A 21,979-nucleotide genomic window follows, 5' to 3' on the forward strand; every position below is an offset into this window, starting at 1 on the left:
ATTTTAAAAGTTCTTATCACACACCTTTCCCCTGTATATTAGTTTTCTATTGCTGCTATAACAATTTACCACAAACTTAGTGGCTCAAAAAACACAAACTGATTATATATGTCTATAGTGCAGAAGTCAGAAATTTCACTGGGCTAAAATTAAGTTATTGGCTGATTTGCATTCCTTACTGGAGGCTCTATTGGAGAAACGGTTTTCTTACCTTTACAGCTTTCAGAGGCTGCCTGAGTTCCTTCCGTCTTCAAAGCCAGTTGAGCCTTTCTCACATCACATCGTTCTGACACTGGCTGTTTTGCCGCGCTCTCTTCCACATTTAAAGACTCTCGTGATTATGTTGGGCCCACCTGGATACTCTAGAATAATCTCCATATCAGAGTCAGCTGGTTAGAAACCTCAACTCCTTCTGCTACCTTAATTCCCCTCTGCCGTGTAATGTAACATATTCACAGGTTGCTGGGATTGGGATGTGGACATCTTTGGGGACCATTATTTTGCCTGTCATATCAGATGACGCTGACATGCAGCTGAGAACTACTGGTCTACCTGTAAGAAGATGGACTCAAGCAGCAGCCCAGTTAGCGAGCTGAGCCATGAAGGCAGATTGGAGACACACAGTGAAAAACTGGTGTGAGGGGGGAGGGGGAGGAACAATAACCAGTCTCACCAGTTCTACATTGTGGCAGAATGTGTCTTGGTGGTGGGGGTGGGTAGGTCATGTGATATATTTTCATTCAGTTTTCTGACAGTCCTGGGAAGTTAAATTGTACACTATCCCAAAGGTGGTGGGACAATCCCCACTCAAGAGTAGCCATTACAGAAAATGTAAGTCATAACACAAGATGGAACTTTTCCAGACTTTTGAGGTTGGTAGCTATCAGCTTGTTCCTTGTTTTATGCTCATTTGGAGCCTGGGTGTATGCCAGATTCTCAGGTGTTCTGAAGGCTGTCCCCTGTAGTGGAAGACGACGGACCAACTGGTTGAATATGGCTTGAAGAGGTGTTCTGATTGGCTAACACTTTAATATTCACACACACACACACATCCACTTGGGATTTCTGGCTTCTTTTAAAAAAATCTAGCAACTCCTGCAGAACAACTCTCCGCTGGAAGAAGAGCTGCTGTTTTTCTACGGGGCATATATTCTCTGGTTTACGGCAGGCTTTATCCTAGCCTTTATGTTTCACACCTGGCTCACTTCACACTTTTGTTATTTGCCTGGTCTAGAAGGAATATGACTTTACAAGCTTCCCTATCCTCCAGGGTTCATATGCCTAAAGTCGGGCAAAATTCTCATGAAGAGCCATTTGCCTGTCATCAATGCAAAAGTGAACAGCATACTGTGATCATTTCACAATATATACAATTGAATCACTGTGTTGTACACCTGAAACTAATATAATGTTGTCAATTACACCTCAGTTTTTAAAAATATGAAATAAAATGAAATCCCCTACCCCCCCAAAAAAGAAAAAGCTAATAGTTCTCCAGTAGGAAAGATGGTATACAGGCCAATGGCATTGCCTTGTACACACAAAACCCTTTCCTCACAAGTGAGCACACCGAGCAGAGTTAGACTAGGGTTTGAGTAAAAGCCTGAATCGCCATGTGTCCTGGTAAAGACGATGGTCTCCATCAGCACAAACCTCTTTGTAGGAAATTAAGCTGAAAGCTGCCCAACTGTAATTTCTGCCCATTGGTCTTTCTTCAGCCTTTGGAGCCATGTGCAACCAACCTCACTCTTCTTACATACTCACAGTCTTTCAAAAATTTTAAGACAATTATCATCACCCCTGAGTGCCTCTTCCTACATCCAAAGGCTTCTCTCCAGTGAACCTAATTCCTTCAACTACTCCTCATAAGAGACACAGTTGAGACCTTGTCAGCATTCTTGTAATTCTCTAGCTTGGCTATACCACCAAGTATGCTGTTTCAAAGTCTGCACAGCACTAGATCCTCCAACTCAGACCCTATGCCTCTATAACCTATCCTAACACTGCATAAGTTTACAAATTAGAAAACAATGGAGGATTCCCAAGCTGAGGTCCTTGGGGTGCAGGGCATGCTATGAGATAACCTTCCCTTTACACAGTTCCAGGGAAGCCCCCCCACCCCGTGAAGAAGGCCTAGTATTTCTAATGGATACCATCTAAAATCATTACTCTGCACACACAGCCTTCTCCTCAATGGGCTGCAAATTTTGCAAGGATGACAACCTAGTTTTGAAACATGCTTCACCTCAAGAGGTTAGAGTTCATTTTAAGGGCCTGTGGAGAGAGGTGCTGGGGTGGTGGATTTTCCATGGTGCTGCTCATTAAGTCAGCCTTGGCTTACTACTATTAGGAGAGGTGAAATTCCAGCCAGTTTCTGAACTGCTGGCATAACAGTTTCAATAGGTAAGATTGATACTTCTGGCCAAGTGAGATTTGGGGTTAGATGCAGTTTTGGTTTAACTATCCTTTTTCTCAGATCAAATGAGACAGTGTATTGAATTACTTAGAAAAGTTCCTGGAACATGTTAATTTTTATCACTAATTCGTGGTTTTGGGCAATTCTTAAACATCTTTACTTCCACTACAGCTCTTTTCAGTGGGTCTGGCATGTAGCTGCCACTCAGTAAATGTGAGTAAACCAATACTGGAGACTTCAGCCTGCTAAGTCTCTGACACATGCAGTCATGGGGCCAGTTACATCCACTCCCTCCACTGGAACAGAATAGATGGCTTAGGCTACAAGGAAAGTTGTTAAGCAGAGGAGTGGGTTAGCAGATTCTTAAAACTTGGGACCATTGGGCTTCCCTGGTGGCACAGTGGTTGAGAATCCATCTGCCAAGGCAGGGGACACGGGTTCGAGCCCTGGTCCAGGAAGATCCCACATGCCACGGAGCAACTAAGCCCATGTGCCACAGCTACTGAGCCTATGCTCCAGAGCACACGAGCTACAACTACTGAGCCCACGTGCCACAACTACTGAAGCCCACATGCCTAGAGCCCGTGCTCTGCAACAGGAGAAGCCACTGCAATGAGAAGCCTGCACACTGCAACGAAGAGTAGCCTCCGCTGGCCGCAAGGAAGACCCAACACAGCCAAAAATAAATAAATAAATAAATTTATATTAAAAAAAAACTTGGGACCGTGTCAGCAGCTGTTCCATCTGTAGGGAGACAGCGTAGATGTTCTCTTAAATGATACTACTCTATTTATAGTCTTTTGGCACAGAATGTTCTGCTATCTCACTTGAGATTGTTCCTTTAGGACCAAGAGAAGGAGAAAGTAAAGCAAACCAGCAATCACATTTGATTGTCTCCAGTCCTAAGGAGCTTGGGGCATGCTCGTTAAGGCATAACACCTGATGGGGGCTCCGGCAGGGACTCCTACTCAAGGACACAGTAAAGGAAGCAAAGGCAATTAACCCAAGCAGTACGGAAGAAGACAGGATGGAAAGGACTTTTTTATTTTCCCAGATCTTCAGGCAACCTCACCAAGCTGGAGGTCGCATGGAGGTGAGTATGAAACTAAGAAAAATACAAGGCTTAAAAAGTATTGTGCATTATATTTCTTCAATCTCTGGTAGGCCAGGAGCCCAAGGTCAGTCTGGCAGGAAGCTGAGAGGACTGCCTGGTCCTGACAATCACACAATCTTCACAGTTTTGAGCATGTCTGACAGGACGTACGTGTCATCCCAGCCCTTTCCAGGCTTCCTCAGGGTTTGCTCCAAGGCCTGGGCCATTTCCAGCAGCTCTGGCATGGCAAGTTTCCGCTCAGGGTGCGGCTGACAGAACAGGATCTCGTTTACTTCACCCTCAATTCGCCGGACATACAGGAGGGGGAACACCGCCTTGAGCCCAGCCAGCACTGAGTCCTTCAGCCCTGGGTCTCGGCACACGAGGTTGAGGACAAAGACGCCTGTAGGGTGGGGAGGAAAGGGTCAGAATGACTGTGGTTCAGGGGACACGCTGGAGACAAGGTTCAGCTCTGAGGAATATAGCCATTCCTGCCCCACGGAGGCTGGTGGACCAAGGAACACACCTACAGCGGCAGTGACTTTGCAGAGAACACACAGCGTACAAAGGCAGGAAGAGAAAAGCATGGCGGATGCGTGAACCATGAGAAAACTTCAAGCTAATTTCTTGCTCTTTTGTGCTGCTAACAAATGTTACCATTCTCCATGCTTCGGTTTCACAAAGGATTGCTTTGAGAAAGAAGTAATTAATACCCCCAAGTAAGAATGTAGCAATTCCACAGAGAGATTATGTTCTTGACACATATATCACATGCCTTCACTGGTGACAATTAAGGGTTCTAAATCAACTCTGTTCACCACAGTACCTTAGCCAAATGAAAATACCTGGGAGCCAGTGAACATAAGGATAAAGAGCTTCAGCTTTCAAGTCACAAGGATCAGGGTTGGAGCCCTAGCTCTTATCTTGTGTCACCTTGACAAGTCTCTACCTCAGTTTCCTCATCTGAAAACAGGCTGCTATGAAGATGAAATCACATACTGCCCAGTCCAGAGCATGTGGGAAGAATTCAAATGGTCCCTAGCGCCACCATGCTGGTGGGGATGTGAATTGCTACAACTACTTTCTGGGCAGCATCTACAAAAACTGAACATATGCATAATCTGTGATCCAGCAATTATAGCCCTACATCTATGCCCAACAGACCTGCACACACATTTCACCAAAAGGCATCTACTAGAATGTTAATGGCAACACTTCTTATAAAAGCCCCAAATAGGAAACAACCCAAATGCCAAAAGCAGAATGGAGAAATAAATAGTGTATCACCCAGTGTCAACACAACACTATGGGTGAATCTCACAAACATCATGCTGAGTGAAAGAAACAGAGAACATTCCGTATGGGCAAAACTAAGCTGTGCTGATAGAAGTGAAGACAGTGGCTATCCTTGAGAGGACAAGTTACTGAAAGGAGGTAAGAGGTGGACTTCTGGAGCACTGGAAATGTTCGGTGTTTGGTGCTGGTAAATGAATATGTTCAATTTGGGGAAACCTATCAAGGTACACACTTATGATACGTGCATTTTTCATTAAAAAGAAAAATTTCCTTAAAGGGCCCATCCCTTCTCCCTCCCCAACCTTCTGTTCTTCATACCTTCAGGAGTCAAGATGCTTTTGACCTTCTGCAGGAAAGGTTGGGCCACAAACGCTGGGGGTGGACAACTCATTCCCAGGGTTGGGTCCTTACTGTCCACATCAAACATTATGACATCGTAGTGAGGTCGTGCTGGGAACGAGAAGCAAACGAGTCTTTGTCTCTGCTGGATAAAATAACACCATTTACATTCCTCCACCACATCTCCTCTGTGACCTATGGTGGGCACAGGTGGCTAAGTCAGAAGGATGGCATGGAGGATGTGGTTTGCTTATAAGGGCACTAATGTCACAGTCCAGAGGAGGCACGTCATCAGCATTCTGCTGTGAGTACTACACGTCTAAGATGGAGCCTTCATCTCACCTTCTTCCTCCACATTTTAAAGCCCTTTCCATAGACACACATTACTGGGGTCCACTCCAGCAGGATTACTGCTTGGTTAAGAGTCCATCTATACAGTGATTTTCAATCCTGACAGAACATTAGAGTCAAATGGGAAAATTCTAAAGATTCAGAGAACCTGGGCTCCACTCCTAATCAACAGAGTTAAAACCCTGGGCTGGCGAGGAACAGATGGGAGGGGAGATGGGAAGCCTCCGGTGTACTTTTCTTAAGCTCCCCAGGTGATTCGAAATATAGTCAAGAGTTGAGAACCATTGATCTAGACAAAGCAGCTGCCTCTGCCTTTAAGGGCTGACCCTGCAAATGGTAACTTTAACTTAACTCTGGAAACAGCATATGTTGCCTCCTAGGAGAAAATGTTCTCAAATTAAAGTTAGCATATCTTTTCTAGCTGCTTGAATAATTACTAGCTCAAGAAAGAACTGATTTCGCTCAATGGGTGAGAAAGAACTGACCATGAATCTGATCCACTCCTTACTATAATGTTAGTTTTTACAAGGGGTAGGCCTGCGATACTAATGATTTGTTTTGGGCAAACCTCGAGACAGTGCTAATGATTATTCGATAAATACGTATTTACTTAGGACTACAGCATGTCCATCACTGTTCATAGCACAGATCTGACTTTGGTTTCTTCAAGAGCAGAACATGTTGGCTCATCAAAGTCCAAGGACAACCAAGGCCCACATTTGTGGCACTGAGACCTCCAACAATCCAAAAGGTTGTTGTTAAGACGAAGGCCAGGGCTGTTCAAAACTGACTTAGAGGTAATAACAACAGCAGCACATCACGGATTGAGTACCTACCATGTGCCTGGCACTGTTTTAAGTGCTTCACATGTATCAGCCCTGGGACCCCAGACTGGTCCCAGTTTCAGAGAGTGAACCTGTGAAACTCTGATAGAGTTAAGTTCAGTTTGCAATTACATAAGACAGCATCTGTCCATCCCAGCACCAAAACACTTACCCCAGGCATCCCGTTTTGCCACACCCTTCCTGGAAGATACTCTAACCCAGCGAGAACCAGAGCATCTATTATACAATGAGCAGACCAGGAAGGGTGTGTGGCCTGGGCTCCCCAGGTTCACATAGGACTGAACCAACCTAACTGACTTCTCCCAGAGGGGCTCATGTTCTTCAAAGCATCAGTCATCAGAAGCCTACATATTAAGCTGCAGAAGGATCAGGGGAGCTATTGTAAAACATTAATATGCCTTTTGTCCAAGTCTGGGATACAAATTATTATAGCAAAATGGAGCCTTAATTCCAGTAGCAGCAGGGCTACTGGAATTCCCACTAACACCTGCATCATGGTTTAACCTCAGCACTATTGACATTTGGGCTAGATAATTCTTTATCATCAGTGGCTGTCCTGTGCATTGTAGGATGTTGAGCAGCATCCTTGGTCTCTACCCACTAGATGCCAGAAACACCTGTACCTAATGGTTACAACAAAAAAGTGCCTGCAGACATTGTCCCTGAGGTTTAGAACCACTCATCTACATGAATGCCATTTTGCTCTGTTTCTGGCTTCACCTCTAGCTGAAAGATTTACAAAACAACTTCCCAACACCACCCCCCCAATGTTTCTTCCCCTTTTCCTCACTCAGATACAGATTCTGGGGTTCTTGGGATGATGAGAAAGTGGCAAGGTTACAGGGTCAGAAGAGATTCAGAAGGGAAGCCCACTCGTTTGTTAGCATCATTAGGGCAGGAAACGGTCTGTTTTGCTTGTTGCCATAGCCCAACCCCTAAGAGTACTGAGCATGTGGTTGACACTCTATATTTATTGAATAACTGTCAACAAATGAATGAACAAACGAACTGGTGAAAGACAGAGATGAGTTCTAGAGGCCCTTGCAGGCCTGACAACCTCGGATCAATCCTCCCTTAACGCCCCTCCAAATTCTCCAGTAGCAGTACCTTCTTCTTCTGCCAGGCTGGTAATATAGTCCAGGCCATCTGCGATGTGGACCTTCATACGGTCGCTCTGGGAGAAGCCAAACCACTGAGTGGCCACTTGCAACATGGAGGGGTCGATCTCCACAGCATCGATGCAGGACTTTGGGAAATGATCGTGGACAAAAAGGGGGAGGCTGCCCCCACCCAGGCCTACCACCAACAATCCCAGTGGGGTCTCTGTAATAAAGAATAAAAGCATCGTTTTACCACCTACTCAGTGTAAAGTTTTGTACCACACTTGGGGAGGGCAAAAGAGGGAGTCAGATCGTTGGTGCTGCCCAGGGGAAACAAGATTTAGAGACCTGGCCTCCCTTGTCTCTTTCTAGAAACTCGGGAGTCAATTTAACATCTGAAAACTCAACCCTGGCCTCACAATCCTTCCTTTACTAGATCCAGAAGATGAATCAGTGTATTATTATTATGGCCCCTTAAAGATCCCAAAGCACTCAGCTGACATTATAGCAATAACCCCCACCATAAGCATTATTAAACCCCTCTAGGAAATGGGAGGGACAATGGTCAACATCTCGTTTATGATCACAGAGAGTGTAGATGTGATACCCTCTGCTCAGCTTTCAACTCAAAGGCCACACTGCCTTCTCAGACACAGCCACCAAGTGAGGGCAATCCACCCAAGTTCCAGAAACCACAGGAAAACAAAGGCCCAAATCCTACACACAAGCACAGAAAACCCACAGCAACCACAGAGGATGAAAGGAAGGTAAGAAACAAGAAAGAATCACCAAAAGGAGACAGACCCTGAGAATTAAATGGAAGAACTGAGACTCTAGGGACATACATCAACACTAAGATAGATCAAATGTACAGCGTGTTCCAGTAAGACATACTTAGGGACTTTGGGTGAAGACAGTTACAAGAGTAGACAGAATCACGAATATTTTTGCTACTGTGGTCAGATCCAAACCTATTATTAGTGATAAGGCTATGACTGTACTACTCATACTATGGTTTTTTTTTTTTTTAAAGTAGAAATTCAAGATAGAATTGCATCTAGTACTCAAATAATGTATCACTGAAAAGCCAGAAATTCTCCTAAAGTGCACAGGTATATTTCTCCAGAGATGTGATTTTTAAATATTCCATCTGGTTACATAGGTAAATGCATGTGCAAAATTCATCAAGCTGAACAACTTAAGATCTGTATACTTTACAGATCTCATTGAATGTATTTTATACATTAACTTTTTAAACTGAGTATAGTTTATTCTACACTGATTTTTAAAATAAATGAATAGAGGAAAAAAAATTAGGTATCAGCACATGTAGCTGTTTCAATCAATTTGAGTTTGAAGGAAAAGTTATTTGGATGTTCATGAATGTAGAAGATGGTTGGGAATAAGAAAGACATGACTATATGTGCATCTGTTGGTCTGTAATCATGGTTCTTAAACTGCAAGGCAGCTGACACTGATTACCTCTGTAATCTTACATGTTCCCTCCTGTGGAAGGCAGTGGTGACCCCCTCACCTAGGAGAAGCTCCGGGTTTCTCAGCAGGGCAAGGCCGGCAATCATGGCTTTATGGTGTTCACAGCACAGGTAACTCTTATCAATGGACTGCCCCGGAGCTGCAGGGAGGTCCTCTGGAGTATCAGCAGGCCGCTGCTTCTTCCTGTCCTTTTTCCGTTTCTTCTGGGCTAGATCACAGACAGAGATGAATGAAGTCATATGCGTGGTACACTACTCCTTGGAAAGTAAGGCACACCAGCAGCAGTATGCTGCAACTGGTTTGATGAGACTCGAGAACCCAATTGTGAAATATGCAGGAATTTTGTGAACTGGTTGACATGTTGGTGGCTTGAAATCTGGCCATGGTGGCCATTTTTATGCCACAGAAATTGGCAAACAGTGCATATCATGGCTTTTTGCCCCAAAATGATGGTTGTTAAACATTTAACATACACCAGAGAGTCAGAAAAGGGAAGTGGCAAAGAAACACCCTAAAACTCAGAACATTGGGAAAACTCAAGTGAGGAGTACTAGTACCTCTCCTCTGGGAAATATAAAGCCACTAACAGGTGAAAAGTTTATTCATCAGTTCTTTTAGGGGAAAAAGGACTTAGTTTCCAACTACCTCCTCTATGCCAATTACTATATTAGGACTTTTACTCTTGTAGCTTTGAAACAACCCTATATCAATGCTCTTATTCCAATTCCTGGCAGATGGAAAAACTGAAGATCTGAAGAGTTATTAATTAGGCCCAAATCAGTAGGCAATGCAGCCAGGATTTGAACCTGGGACTACCTGTCTGCGGCAGCTGGCCCCTCTACGCTCCCCCTACCTACTCCCTCAACTGCTCCAGGAAAGAGTGAACAGATGGCTCTGGGGTTTTCCTGGGGACCAGCTGCACCACTGGGCACTGTAATGTAAGTGGCAGCGTGCTTTTCAGAGATGTTAAATTGCTTTTTAACACATTCTCCTTCTTGCTCACCAATACTTCCATGAGGGAAATCATTCCCCTAAGAATTAAGTGATACTAAGAAGGCTTGATAACAGTGGGGATAAAAGCCAAAACCCAAATTGGAGGGCAAAATGTTCTTTGAAGCACTTTTACTGAGCTTTCAGTGAGATGAAACTGAACCAACCTGCAGCCCAAGTGACCCAATGACAGCACAGGAACCCAACAAATATGGGTGCACATGACCAGGGGACACCCCTCAAGAGGAGACCATCCTGCTGAGAATAACCTGATCCTGAGCTGTGGGCAAACCCATGACCTCATGAGGCTCTGAATTCTCCCTTTTCACCCTCCTTCCAGATGGCCTTGCCAACAGGACAGCATCATCAGGCAAAGGGAATGACCGGCAATCACGAGAGGCAATTTCAGATTCCAAGCCTGACTCTCTGTGCCTCTAAAGGGAAGTTATACTGGAGAAGCGGTGGGGAGGAATATTTTTCTACTCTATACATGTGATCTGTGATTGATTACAATGAGTAAGTATTACTTTTATAATGCAAACATATAATGCCCGAGAAAATAAACAAACGATTGCTCTCCCCATTAGTGGGTGTTTCTGAGCAGCACCTAGGAGACCACTTAAAAGAGAACACGGTGGGGGGCTTCCCTGGTGGCGCAGTGGTTAAGAATCCGCCTGCCAATGCAGGGGACACGGGTTTGATCCCTGGTCCGGGAAGATCCCACATGCCGCGGGGCAACTAAGCCCATGTGCCACAACTACTGAGCCTGTGCTCTAGAGCCTGCATGCCACAACTACTGAGCCCGTGTGCCACAACTACTGAAGCCCACGCACCTAGAGCCCATGCTCTGCAACAAGAGAGGCCACCGCAATGAGAAGCCTGGACACCACAACGAAGAGTAGCCCCCGTTCGCCACAGCTAGAGAAAGCCCACGCACAGCAACGAAGACCCAACGCAGCCAAAAATAAATAAATAAATTAATTAATTTTAAAAAAAGAGAGAACATGGTAGAGATCTACCCTGTTGAAGCCTGTAGCCATGCGCCACTTGTGGCCATTTAAATTTAAATGTAAGTTCATCAGAATTAAAAAAGGTTAAAGATTCAGTTCCTTAGTCACAGTGCTCGGTAGCCACATATGGTTCATGGCTGCCACCCTGGGCAGCTAACTGGGTATTAAACATTTCCTTCACTGCAGAAAGTTCTACCAGACTAGGTGACCTCTAGGGCACCCACCAACTGTACAACCCTCTAAAACAGGTGCTAGGAGGTGGCCCCATGGAGGAGGGCAGGCCTACTGAATTAATATACAGACCTATATGGAGCAACTTGTAAAACACGTGCTCTTTGAACTGCAGGCATTAAAGTGATTATCACATTTGTCTGGTAAACCACCACCCCGGCTCCTTATCACTGCAGAGTCAGGCTTTGCTCAATAACAGAACGTCGACCTCCCTTCTGTTCATCGCCACTCACACCCTAAGAGCCCAGATGATAAGAGGACAACCCACAGAGCCATGTGCCTCTGGCCACAGGTATCCGGGTCTGTCCTACAGCTCCACCAAGCTCCCAGGTCTTTCTGACCACCCCAAACTGTCCATACCACGTCCACGTGGGCCCCACCCCTGTGCCCATGCCGCCTCACCTCTGTGAGACACATCCTGCAGCAGCCTGGCTTCTGACTGCACCACGTTCCTGTTGCTGAGGAAGATCAGCCGCCGAAAGTAGCGCTTGTCATCCCCCTGCACGTCCTCGACGACGTAGTCGCCACTCAAAGGGCTGCAGTCTTGGTGCTGAACAGTCCGGACCCCGATGTCCCCACCCACAGACAGGAAGGGTACCTGAAGGAAGAGCAGAGATGTGGTGAAAACACCAGCTCAACTGAGAAATACGAGAAATTATAATCCCTTCCCTTTGTGTGTATGTGAAGAATCCCCGCACCAAGGTTCTGAGCAGCAACAACTTCGAAGATTTGCCATTTTGTTAAAGTATTCTTCTGCGGTGTTTGACTAGATCTCAAAAGGTTTAACTGACCTTTTTGAAAACCAACTGAACAACTAAAGATTCCCCAAACCATTCGTGAAATGCAGTTGTTTCTCCACAAGAAAAATATGAGTTTCTCAACAGTAATCCTTAAAAGGACTTTCAATAGTCCAAGACAATGAAAGCTAGAAGGAAGCCTCACGAAGGGACTAGAATCATGAGAGAAGGAATCTGAATAGGGATAAAGATATTAAAATCCATGGGGAAAGCAACCACTCCAAATTTGGCAAAGTGTCTCCCTTCCCCCAGTTATTCTCAACTTTTTTCTGCATTCTTCTAAACAGAAGAAAAAATTAGGAGGAAAAAATACATTTTTCCCCTAAACTTTTCCACTCCCTTCCCAATCTTCAAATTTATTTCTTTTTAAAGACTTACAAGAGTATTTAATAATCATGAGGGACTCCTGACTTTGCCGAGGTGTAGGCACTGTTGAGAGAAAGTCACAAATGAGCCTCCCACAGGATCTGGGTCTCTCTGATGGGACACCAACCCCAAAGTCTTCCAGAAAGCATCAAATACATATTCATCTATAAGCACAAGCCAGCCTAGTGGGCAGAACCACAGGCTGGGAACCCAGGAGCCTGGGTTCTTCTTTTTAGTTCTGTTACTACAGCATTAAGCTTCCAGGTACCTTGTCTTTCCCATCTATCAAGAAGGATAAACTCCTTTCTATAAAGCCCTTGCAATAAAGTCACCTATCAATTACCGTCTTGTGAGCAGGATAGTACAAGACAGATGGCGACAACTGATAATACCGTATCAACATTTTGGCAAAAACCTTCAGTTTCCTTCCCAGTGGAACATCAGACCAGCAATGTTCATATCCTGAAAATTAAGCTGAGCTGTTCTGGCCCTTTCCCATTCTACCTCACATAATGATGGTTCTAAGAAGCAAAATGGCCAAGGAAATCCTGAGCAAAGTGAGTTAGGAGAAATACAGCCTGAGTAAGCTGCAGTGTGCAGAGCTGGAGCCTGCAAGGTGGAGAGTACTTCCTTCATGCCATCCGAGTGGCCCCAGAGGCACAGATGCTACTGGGGGTCTCAATAAGGGCAACCGCTCACCTTCCACTCACTGCCTGGGACATAACTTCTGCTCACTTAGCTCTTAGCTGCTGACATGCCCTCCAGGAACAGATTAGGGTCACAGACCCTAGTCCTAGCTTCTGACAAGATACCCTCTGCCTTCCTGGCTACTAATATGACTTCTCCAGAGACCCTGAAAGCTGCTACCAAAGCTTTGTTACCTGCTGCTGGGCGGGCATCCCGGCCGGGGCCAGCTCCATGACTCTGGCCGACAGCTCGGCCTGGATGCTGTCCATGCCTTCGTACTGCTGACCTCGGTGAAGGGCCACTGTGATCAGCCTCCTGAAGCCCGCACTGGCTGCCAGTTGCTTCCGGCCCTCCTCCATGCCAAAGAGCCACTCGGTCTCCCGACCCTGGGGGACTAGAAAGAGGCATTTGTTGACAGGGAGTCCTGGGAAAAGTTCAAGCCCACAACCAATATGCCCCACGTGGCAGAGAGCCAGCCCCTACCCAAGCCCAGCAACCCTTCCAACTGTGACCTACTGAGGGGCTATCAATCCCCAGTCAACAATGTCCACAGCAAAGCTGCCATCTGACCCATGGCAGGACCCAGCGTGGAAAAGAAGTGTAAGCATGTATGTAAGGGGAGGGAGGCAAGTACCTAGTGCAAGAAAAATAGCAATAATGCTAACACTTCTTACATGCCAGGCATTATTCCAAGCAGTTCACAAACAGAAACTAATCAAATCCTCATAATAGCCCAAGATGCAGGGAGTATTATTATTATTCCCATTTTATAAATGAGGAAATTAAGACACAGAAGTTACATTATTTGCCCAAGTTCACACAGCTCGTAACTGGCGAAGCTAGGGCTCAACCCCAGGCAGTCCAGCCCCAGACTCCATGCTCGTATCCGCTGTGCTATTAGTTCTCACAGGTGCACAGTTAGGATAAGGAAATACTTGGAAAAATGGATTTGATGTCAGGAAACAAATTACCAGCATGATGTATCACTACCTCATGTTGTCTAGAATATTCTACTTTTGAAAGCATTTCCTCATACTACCTCTTTTGATCATTACTAAGGTGAATCTGGTATCATTTACCCCTTTCAATAATAACACTAACATCTGTAAAACTTACCATGTGCCAGGCACCATTCAAAGAGCTTTTACACTTCTCACAATTACACAGTTAAGATCTCACTTTATAAATGAAGAAACTGAGGCACAGAAAGAACACTAACTTGTCCAATACCACCAGGAAGCGACTGAGCCAGGACTGGAAACTAAATAGTCTGGTTCCAGAGCTCACTTTTTTAGCTACTACTCTGTACTGTCTCTAAATTCAGCAGAGACGCACAGACACTTCCCCAGGTCACACAGCTTACAGGCTACAAGGCTGGGACTCCCGTTGCTTCCACTACTCCTTGTTACAAAGTGAGTGACTAACATCTCTACAAATGTGTAACCTGCCTAAATGTATCTGTATTACTTCAAGCCTTTGCAATGGAAGATGAGAAGAAATAAACCTCAAATCCAAGCAGGCAGCTCCCCCTTCCTCATGCCTTGGCCAGTCTAACCTCTTCAAGCACCGCCCCCTGCAAGATAAAACCAGCCAAGGCATACCCATCCGCCAAAGCCCCAGCCCCAGCCCCTGTAAGCCAGCCCCCTCCAGGGAAGAGAGGGAGCAATCCCAACTCACTGATGAAAATGGCAAAATGACTGTCCCGCGATGGTTTCACGGTGGGGCTGTCCACCACGTGGAGGGTGTAGCGTGGCTCCCCCGTGTCCCCACTGCACAAGTCCAGAGACACACTCCCCAGCCCGGCCTTGCGGTACAGCTGGCTGCACAGCCAGGCATACTGCTGCCGCTCCCGCACCGCCTCAGCCAGCCGCTCGGCACTCTCCAGCCGCACAGGCTTGCCCTGCTCCTGAGCACACAGCTCAAAGATCTGAAGGGCAGAGCCAGGGACCGGCCTGAACTTGGTCATGATGAAGGCAAAGACAGGCAAGGAGAACCGAGGCTCTGCTTCCAACAGCTGGTCTTGGCTGTTGGTCACCTGGTGCACCCTCACCATCCACCCCTCCCGAGAGAAGTGACCCACTGCTTTCTTCAGGACGTGAGCCTGAGCCAGGGAGATGCAGAGGTAGCGACCGCCCACCTGCAGGACACGGCCAACCTCAGCCAGCATCCTGTCCACCTGCTGCAGCGTCTTCTCCTCCTCATCTGTCAGGACAGCGTCCAGGGTGCCCTTGTCCAACACCACCTGGAATGAGGCATCGGGAAACTCCATCTGTGTCATGTCCATCTTCAAGAAGCTCATCTGGGGCCGTCGGCTGGCATTGCGTTCCTTCATTTGCTTGATGACGACCTCACTGATGTCAATGTTCACTATATCCTGATAGCCCACGTCATACAGCTGCTCGCTTAGCTCTGAGTTACCACACCCAATCACCAGCACCTAGGGGGAAAGAAAACAAGATGGAGGTGATCAAGGCAAGGGAATGAGCTTCAGACACTTCAAGGAATCAAGTCTCACCCTGGCTGCTGTATGTTTTCAGAGAGCGAAGATGCTATGCCATGAGAGAGCACCATTACAAAGTGGATTCTAGGCTCCATCTTGAAACACCACTGATTAGAAGAACTCACTCATAACAAACCACATTCCGCTATAACAGTGCAAGTTATGCAGAAACAAACTAACCGGGGTTGTTCTTTTCTCTGAATCAAGAGTTTATTAATCAATTGCAGGAACAAACTAATCATGGTTGTTCTTTTCTCTGAATCAAGAATTTTTTATTATTCAGGAATTGATAGGAAGTCATAGAATCCAAATACAGTAGTTATAACTGAAATCTCCTATTTGTTTTACTGTTGAAAACCTAGGTCTGGCATAATCCTATTCCACTCATGCCTTGGCTCCAACTCATGATATTCTGCTATTTTCTGAAGCCAGACTTAAAACACAGGTTGTTGCCTCCCTCTCTGTGGAGGAATCTCCCATTGATCCTTCAAAATTCTGCCCTGATATCACCATCTCTGGAAAAGCATCGTACAATGACAAGTGCATAAGCTTTGGAGCTAGGTGGATCTAAGTTTAAATCCCCACACGACCACTTACTACATGTATGATCTTGGACAAGAAACTGGCTCTCAGAGCCTTAGTTTCCTCATCTGTAGAATTCGTGTATTACCACTCACCTCAAGGTTTATTATGAGAACTCAGTGACTGAGCAAACACACACACACACAGCACCCAGCATAAGGTTTGGCTCTTAAAGCTTCCTCCTCAAATCTTCGTTTTCTACCCTTCTTCCTTCCCTACTTCCACCTCTATCAAACCTCCTATTACTGTACTTGGCACTTTTCACTTCTGGAATGTGCCCAGGATTTATATCTTAATGCTCGTGTGGCTTAAGGGCTGAACACAGTGCCTGAAAGTCAGTGGGCCCACAACAACTATTTGATAACAGATTCATTTATCAGTAAAGCCCCGGGTGCTGCCAGCTCCACGGGGATGCACAGTGATAGAAAAGCACACTTTCCTCACTAGGAGGAGATGTCTAGGTTGCACTACTAAAGAAATGAGGTTATTCTTAATAACCTCACTCATTCTTCCAGTGAGGTTATTAATTCAAGAATGATCTGGGGGTGGAAGCTCTGTTATCTGAAAACCTTTAAAAGGATACTCTGTAATTACCTTTTAGCTAGAATGTTGCACAGAATCCTGAAAATATGGGCCCGTTTAGGGCGCCCACGCCTGTCACCGTCTAAACAAGTGCAGGATTTCTGTTATCAGTTCCTACCTTCCAGGGCACAGACAGGGCTGCCCGGCCGCGCTTACCTTTTCCCTGGGCTTGATATATTTGTGCAGCAACCCGCACAGTTCCAGGTAGGTTCCATACCACTCGAAAGCTTTCTTTCCCCGCTGCTGGAAGAACTTCTCCCAATAGTCAATGGAGCCAAACTCCTTAGGGCTTTTAGGTAAGAGATTCATATTCCCACTGCTCGAGCTGCGTCTTCAAGACTCTCCTACTCCCTGTGCGGTACCATCCGAGGGGTTTCCCCACGCGCTGGTTCTGGGACACCGCAGCGGGAATTCTTTCCACGGACAAACAGCCACATCGACTTGTCCCTCACTCAAAACCCAAAGGGGTGATCCTTACACGCTCACCGCACACGCAAGGCACTAAACCTAATAAACGCTCACCCCCTGTTCCATCCCAAAGCCCCAGACCCATGTGGAGAGGCCCTCACACTTCTTCAGAGCTCGGTTTCAGAACCGGCAATCATATCCGGGTGCGAGGCTTCACGATTGGTTGGCTGTCCACACCATCTCAGCAGCTCATTGGTCAGTGATTTTCGTCCTGGCACGTCATTGGCTGCAACGCGCTCGCCTCACGCCGGCGGCTTCGTCGCAGGGGCAGCGCTTTTATTTACGTGAGCCGGAGCGGGGCGGGGTGGGGCCACGGGCCGGAGGCAGGGCGGGAGCTGGGCTGTCCCGGTCTCAGGCTTGCGTCGGAGCACCGAGCCGGGGGAGCTTTCTCAGCAGCCTTGGAAGAGAGCTCCCGGGTTCCAGGCTGTTTGTTCCTTTCGTCTCTGAGCTCCCGTTCTGATCACGAGCCACATAAGGGCTGAGCGCTGACGGCGGTGGGCACACTGGAGGAGGGGGGCCTCGGAAAAGGAAAACTTGTAGATTAGAAGGAAGTGAGGCAAGGGATGAGTAGAGCCAGTCCATAGCAGAAGAAAGCTGCCCAACCCAGCTTATCTTCTGCATCTCCCGCCCCACCCCCGCCTTACTTTAACCACTTTACTTGTACAATTCAGGTTTAATTTGGAGGAAAGTAGCACTTGGCTGTGCTCAGCTTTCAGGATCTTAGTTTCCCAAACAGGGATTGAAGCTGGGGCCCCAGCAGTGAGAGCGCCTAGTCCTAACCACTGGACTGCCAGAGAATTCCCAGGGTTTCACTGTTCATAATGTAACAACATGGAAATTCAGGGGAAAAGAATAACAACCAGTTATTCAGAAGTGCGTCCTCTCCCTCTTCCTCCTTCCCTCAAAGCACAGTGTGCAAAACTTAAGGCTCATTTTGGTAATTGGCCGCCTCAGGTTGTCATTCGGATGTCATCTAAAAGTAGTTACTTGGGACTTCCCTGGTGGTGCAGTGGTTAAGAATCTGCCTGCCAGTGCAGGGGACACAGGTTCGAGCCCTGGTCTGGGAAGATCCCACATGCAGAGGAGCAGCTAAACCTGTGCACCACGACTACTGAGCCTGCATACTGCAACTACTAAAGCCGGCGGGCCTAGAGCCTATGCTCGGCAGCAAGAGAAAAGCCAGTGTAATGAGAAGCCCGTGCACCGCAGCGAAGAATAGCCCCGGCTCACTGCAACTAGAGGAAGCCCGCGTGCAGCAACAAAGACCCAATGCAGCCAAAAATAAATAAATAAATAAAATAAAAAAACATTAAAAGTAGTTACTACAGCTTATTTTATGTATTTAATGAACGTACTATGTTTTCAGATGCTCATCTTATCCAAACACCCTAAGGAAGTTCCTGTGAATGGCACTGTTTTAAAATATGTGCATCATTGGGCTTTTCAGAGCATTATAGATTGCACGAGGAATTTACAGACTGAGGATGTTACTGGGCTTTTTCCAGATTCTTGGACAGCAATACCATAGAAATGAATATCGCCTCCACAAGACTCTTAGGCAAGCAAATCTTTTTATTTAAAGAGGTAGCTTGAACATAACAAGGATGGCGCAAAAAAAAAAAAAAGCACCAGCTCTCAGAATAGAAGGGGCAAGTTGATTTTACAGTAGGTCCCCTCCAGACGAAGGAGTTCCATTCTGAGAACACGTTCTTAAGTCCAATTTGTTCGTTTAAGTCCAACAAAGTTAGCCTAGGTACCCAACTAATGCAATCAGCTATATAGTACTGTACTGTAATAGGTTTATAATACTTTTCACACAAATGATACATTAAAAAACAAAAAATAAAGAAAACATTTTTAATCTTACAGTACAGTACCTTGAAAAGTACAGTAGTACAGTACAACAGCTGTCATACAGGGGCTGGCATCGAGTGACCAGGCAAGAAGAGTTACTGACTGGAGGAGGGAGAGGAGGTGAGAGATGGTGGAGCTGAAGGATCGTCAGCAATAGGAGACGGAGGGCAAGCTCCAATTTTACTCATGCCTGACGTTGATGGAATGCACGTTTGCGTCTTTGAAAGTTCGCAACTTGAAGGTTCGTATGTAGGGGACCTACTGTATAACAAAACGGAGGGTTTGTCTCATGATCACTGATAATTTTCAGAAATAATCAAACTTCTTTGATCAGCAACAGGTGGCTCCATGGTGGCTATCAGGAATAGAGAGTGCTTCTCCGAGGAGAAAGAAATGCATGAGAATTTTCTGTAAGAAAGCACAGGAGGGGCTTCCCTGGTGGCGCAGTGGTTGAGAGTCTGCCTGCCGATGCAGGGGACACGGGTTCGTGCCCCGGTCCGGGAGGATCCCACATGCCGCGGAGCGGCTGGGCCCGTGAGCCATGGCCGCTGAGCCTGCGCATCCGGAGCCTGTGCTCCGCAATGGGAGAGGCCACAACAGTGAGAGGCCCGCGTACCGCAAAAAAAAAAAAAAAAAAAAAGAAAGCACAGGAATAGATATGGCTAAAATTTATAGTTGAGCTTCTTGTCTTGTGGCAACTAGGTATACTCCTTAGTGTAACAGAGATAAAGTTAATTTTTTATTCCTGCAAGCCTGGTTTTTGTCTTTGTGACACAGGCCCTCTGGGCCTTTGTTCTTTAGCTTGCAAGTCCTGTTTGCCCAAGGTGGTTCCCTGGTCCTTTTCCAAAATGGCTGTGCTCTTGTCATCCTGTCTCAAGGAGGGCAGGTAGGCTTGGAATTGAGCTTCTGTAGTCTGGGCTATTTTAGACCTCACTGGCATAGATAGCCAAGCAGACTCTCTTACTAGTTAAATAGATTAAACTAGACTTGAACTTTGGTTTAAAACAGTAGTTCTCAAACTTTGGCATGCATCAGAATCACCTGGAAGACTTATAAAAACACAGATTGCTGAGCTCTAGCCCCAGAGTTTCTGATTCACCAGGTCTACAGTGAAGCCCAAGGATTTGCATTTCTAACAAGTTCCCTGGTGATAACAACAACGTTGGCCCAGGGACCACACTTTGAGAATTACTGTTTTAAAATATAATTAAGAGATAAGTCAAAATGGATATGGTTCCAACTCCACAATTTTAAAAGGTTAATCTAAAAGCCCTCTACAAGAACCTCAAAGAAAATCTATTTTCATGTACCACTTGCTGAGTTCACATTATTTCCTCTCTACCCAAGATAAGGTGAGCTGGAAGGGGCCTCTGAGTGGCTCCAGCTATGACATCATGCAGCATTCCTAATGGATGTGACGTGCGTTCTTTCAGAGAGCACTTATTGAGAGCAGAGGACACTGTGCTTGAAGTGCTCCCCAATACCAAAGAAGCAAAACAACACAGCCTCTGCCCTCTCCCCTCAAGGACTGATTCAATTCAACAAACATTTAAAGGGACTAGTATGAGCCAATCACTATGGTGAAAGCTAAGAATGCAGTGAGTGGTAAGCAAGACAATGGTATGGAAAGCACACAGCAAACAATTACAAAAAGGAATCTGTAATGAGGGTTTGTGATAAGTGCTGTGAAGGAGAAATATAAGAGTCCACAAGAGCAGATATCTTTGAGACATCTTCTGATTCGGGGGGTGACCAGAGAAGGCTTTCCTGAGGAGGGGACAAAAAGATTTTAAAAGATTCTGTAATCTGACTACTTCAGTAAATACTGCACACCTGAACTTGTTCCAGTAGTATCAGGATGAGATAGGTAGAAATAGAAGAGGGAGGCAGAAAAGGGAGAACCAGAGAGGGATCAGCAAGAGAAGGACTGGCTCAGAGTTGCTGGCTTGGATGATGGGGGAGGGGGCCATGAGCCAAGGTAAGTGCTTCCAGAGGCTGGAAAAGTCAAGGGAAAGGATTCTTTTCTAGAGCCTGTGAGGGAACACAGCCCTGTGGACACCTTGATTTTAGTTGATCCTGTCAGGCTTCTGACCTGCAGAACTGTAAGATAATAAATTTGTATTGTTTAAGTTAATCAGTTTTTGGTAATTTGCTGCAGTGGCAACAGGAAACTAATACACAGCCTAAACAGGAGAGGGAGTGTATCGTTGGGCAGAAAGTTACAGTGGGAGGGGAGCAACAGAAGATAAAGCTAGAAACTAAAGTGAAGGTCAGGTTTTGAGAAGAATAGAATTCTTCTATTCCAAGCATTTGGATTAAACTTGTTTGGCCACAAGAAGCCAATGGAGAACCAGGTTTGTTACAGTTGAAAAGAACTGATAATGTGAGAGATGTTCTTAGGAAGAACTGAAGCATTTGTTGACTGATTGTATAGAGGGTATAAAAGGTTGAGGGACACACAATGACTTCCACCTGGGCCTCTGGATGACTGGGGAAATCATCTATAGAAAGAAACAGGGTGTCATTTGTAGAACTGTTGCTACGAGGAATTTAGAGGTCACCACACTAGTAAAATCCAGAGCCAGAGCTAAAAGCTAGTCTCCTCACCCTGCATGCCTATCCCAGGGCTCATACCCTTCTCAAATTCTGTCAGTGGTATCCAACTGGAGTTCGTAGACCAAGACATGAAAAGGCTTCATGAGTCTTTAAAGGGAATCTCTCCTTGGTGTACAGGGAGTGGCTTGTATAATGCTGGAAACTATTTCACACTGGAAGTCTCCTTTGCAAATGGGTTTGTTTTCCACCTTTGAGAACTTAAGAAATAAATGGTCTCCTATGTCTTGGAACAATGCAAGAAACACATGACATCCTAGGATAATGTTGTACCATTTTATTAGCTGGCATCAACCTTTGTTGACCTGAAGTCATTCTTTAGCTGACATTGGATTCCTAAGATTGGGATAATCATAATAGTATTT

At 45.9% G+C, this 21,979-nt stretch overlaps 1 protein-coding gene across 3 annotated transcripts; it reads right to left on the reverse strand.

Moving 5' to 3' along the window:
* Positions 1-3,439: 3,439 nt before the first annotated feature.
* Positions 3,440-16,988, reverse strand: METTL13 (methyltransferase 13, eEF1A N-terminus and K55; the record flags this gene model as incomplete). Of its 3 annotated transcripts, none has more annotated exons than XM_079697624.1 (8): positions 3,440-3,912; positions 5,124-5,255; positions 7,448-7,663; positions 8,975-9,142; positions 11,568-11,763; positions 13,210-13,401; positions 15,153-15,452; positions 16,836-16,988. In XM_079697624.1, 8 exons carry the CDS (start codon positions 16,986-16,988, stop codon positions 3,638-3,640), a joined length of 1,632 nt encoding a protein of 543 aa, XP_079553750.1. In that variant the 3' UTR covers positions 3,440-3,637. The 3 variants fall into 3 exon arrangements, with proteins under 3 accessions (XP_079553750.1, XP_079553749.1, XP_079553751.1); XM_079697623.1 differs by having other exon boundaries at positions 13,210-13,409; positions 14,693-15,452; XM_079697625.1 differs by lacking the exon at positions 13,210-13,401.
* Between the last annotated feature and the right edge of the window lie 4,991 nt (positions 16,989-21,979).

Source organism: Hyperoodon ampullatus (genome assembly GCF_949752795.1).
Source record: "Hyperoodon ampullatus genome assembly, chromosome: 2".
Taxonomy (NCBI): Eukaryota; Metazoa; Chordata; class Mammalia; order Artiodactyla; family Ziphiidae; genus Hyperoodon; species Hyperoodon ampullatus.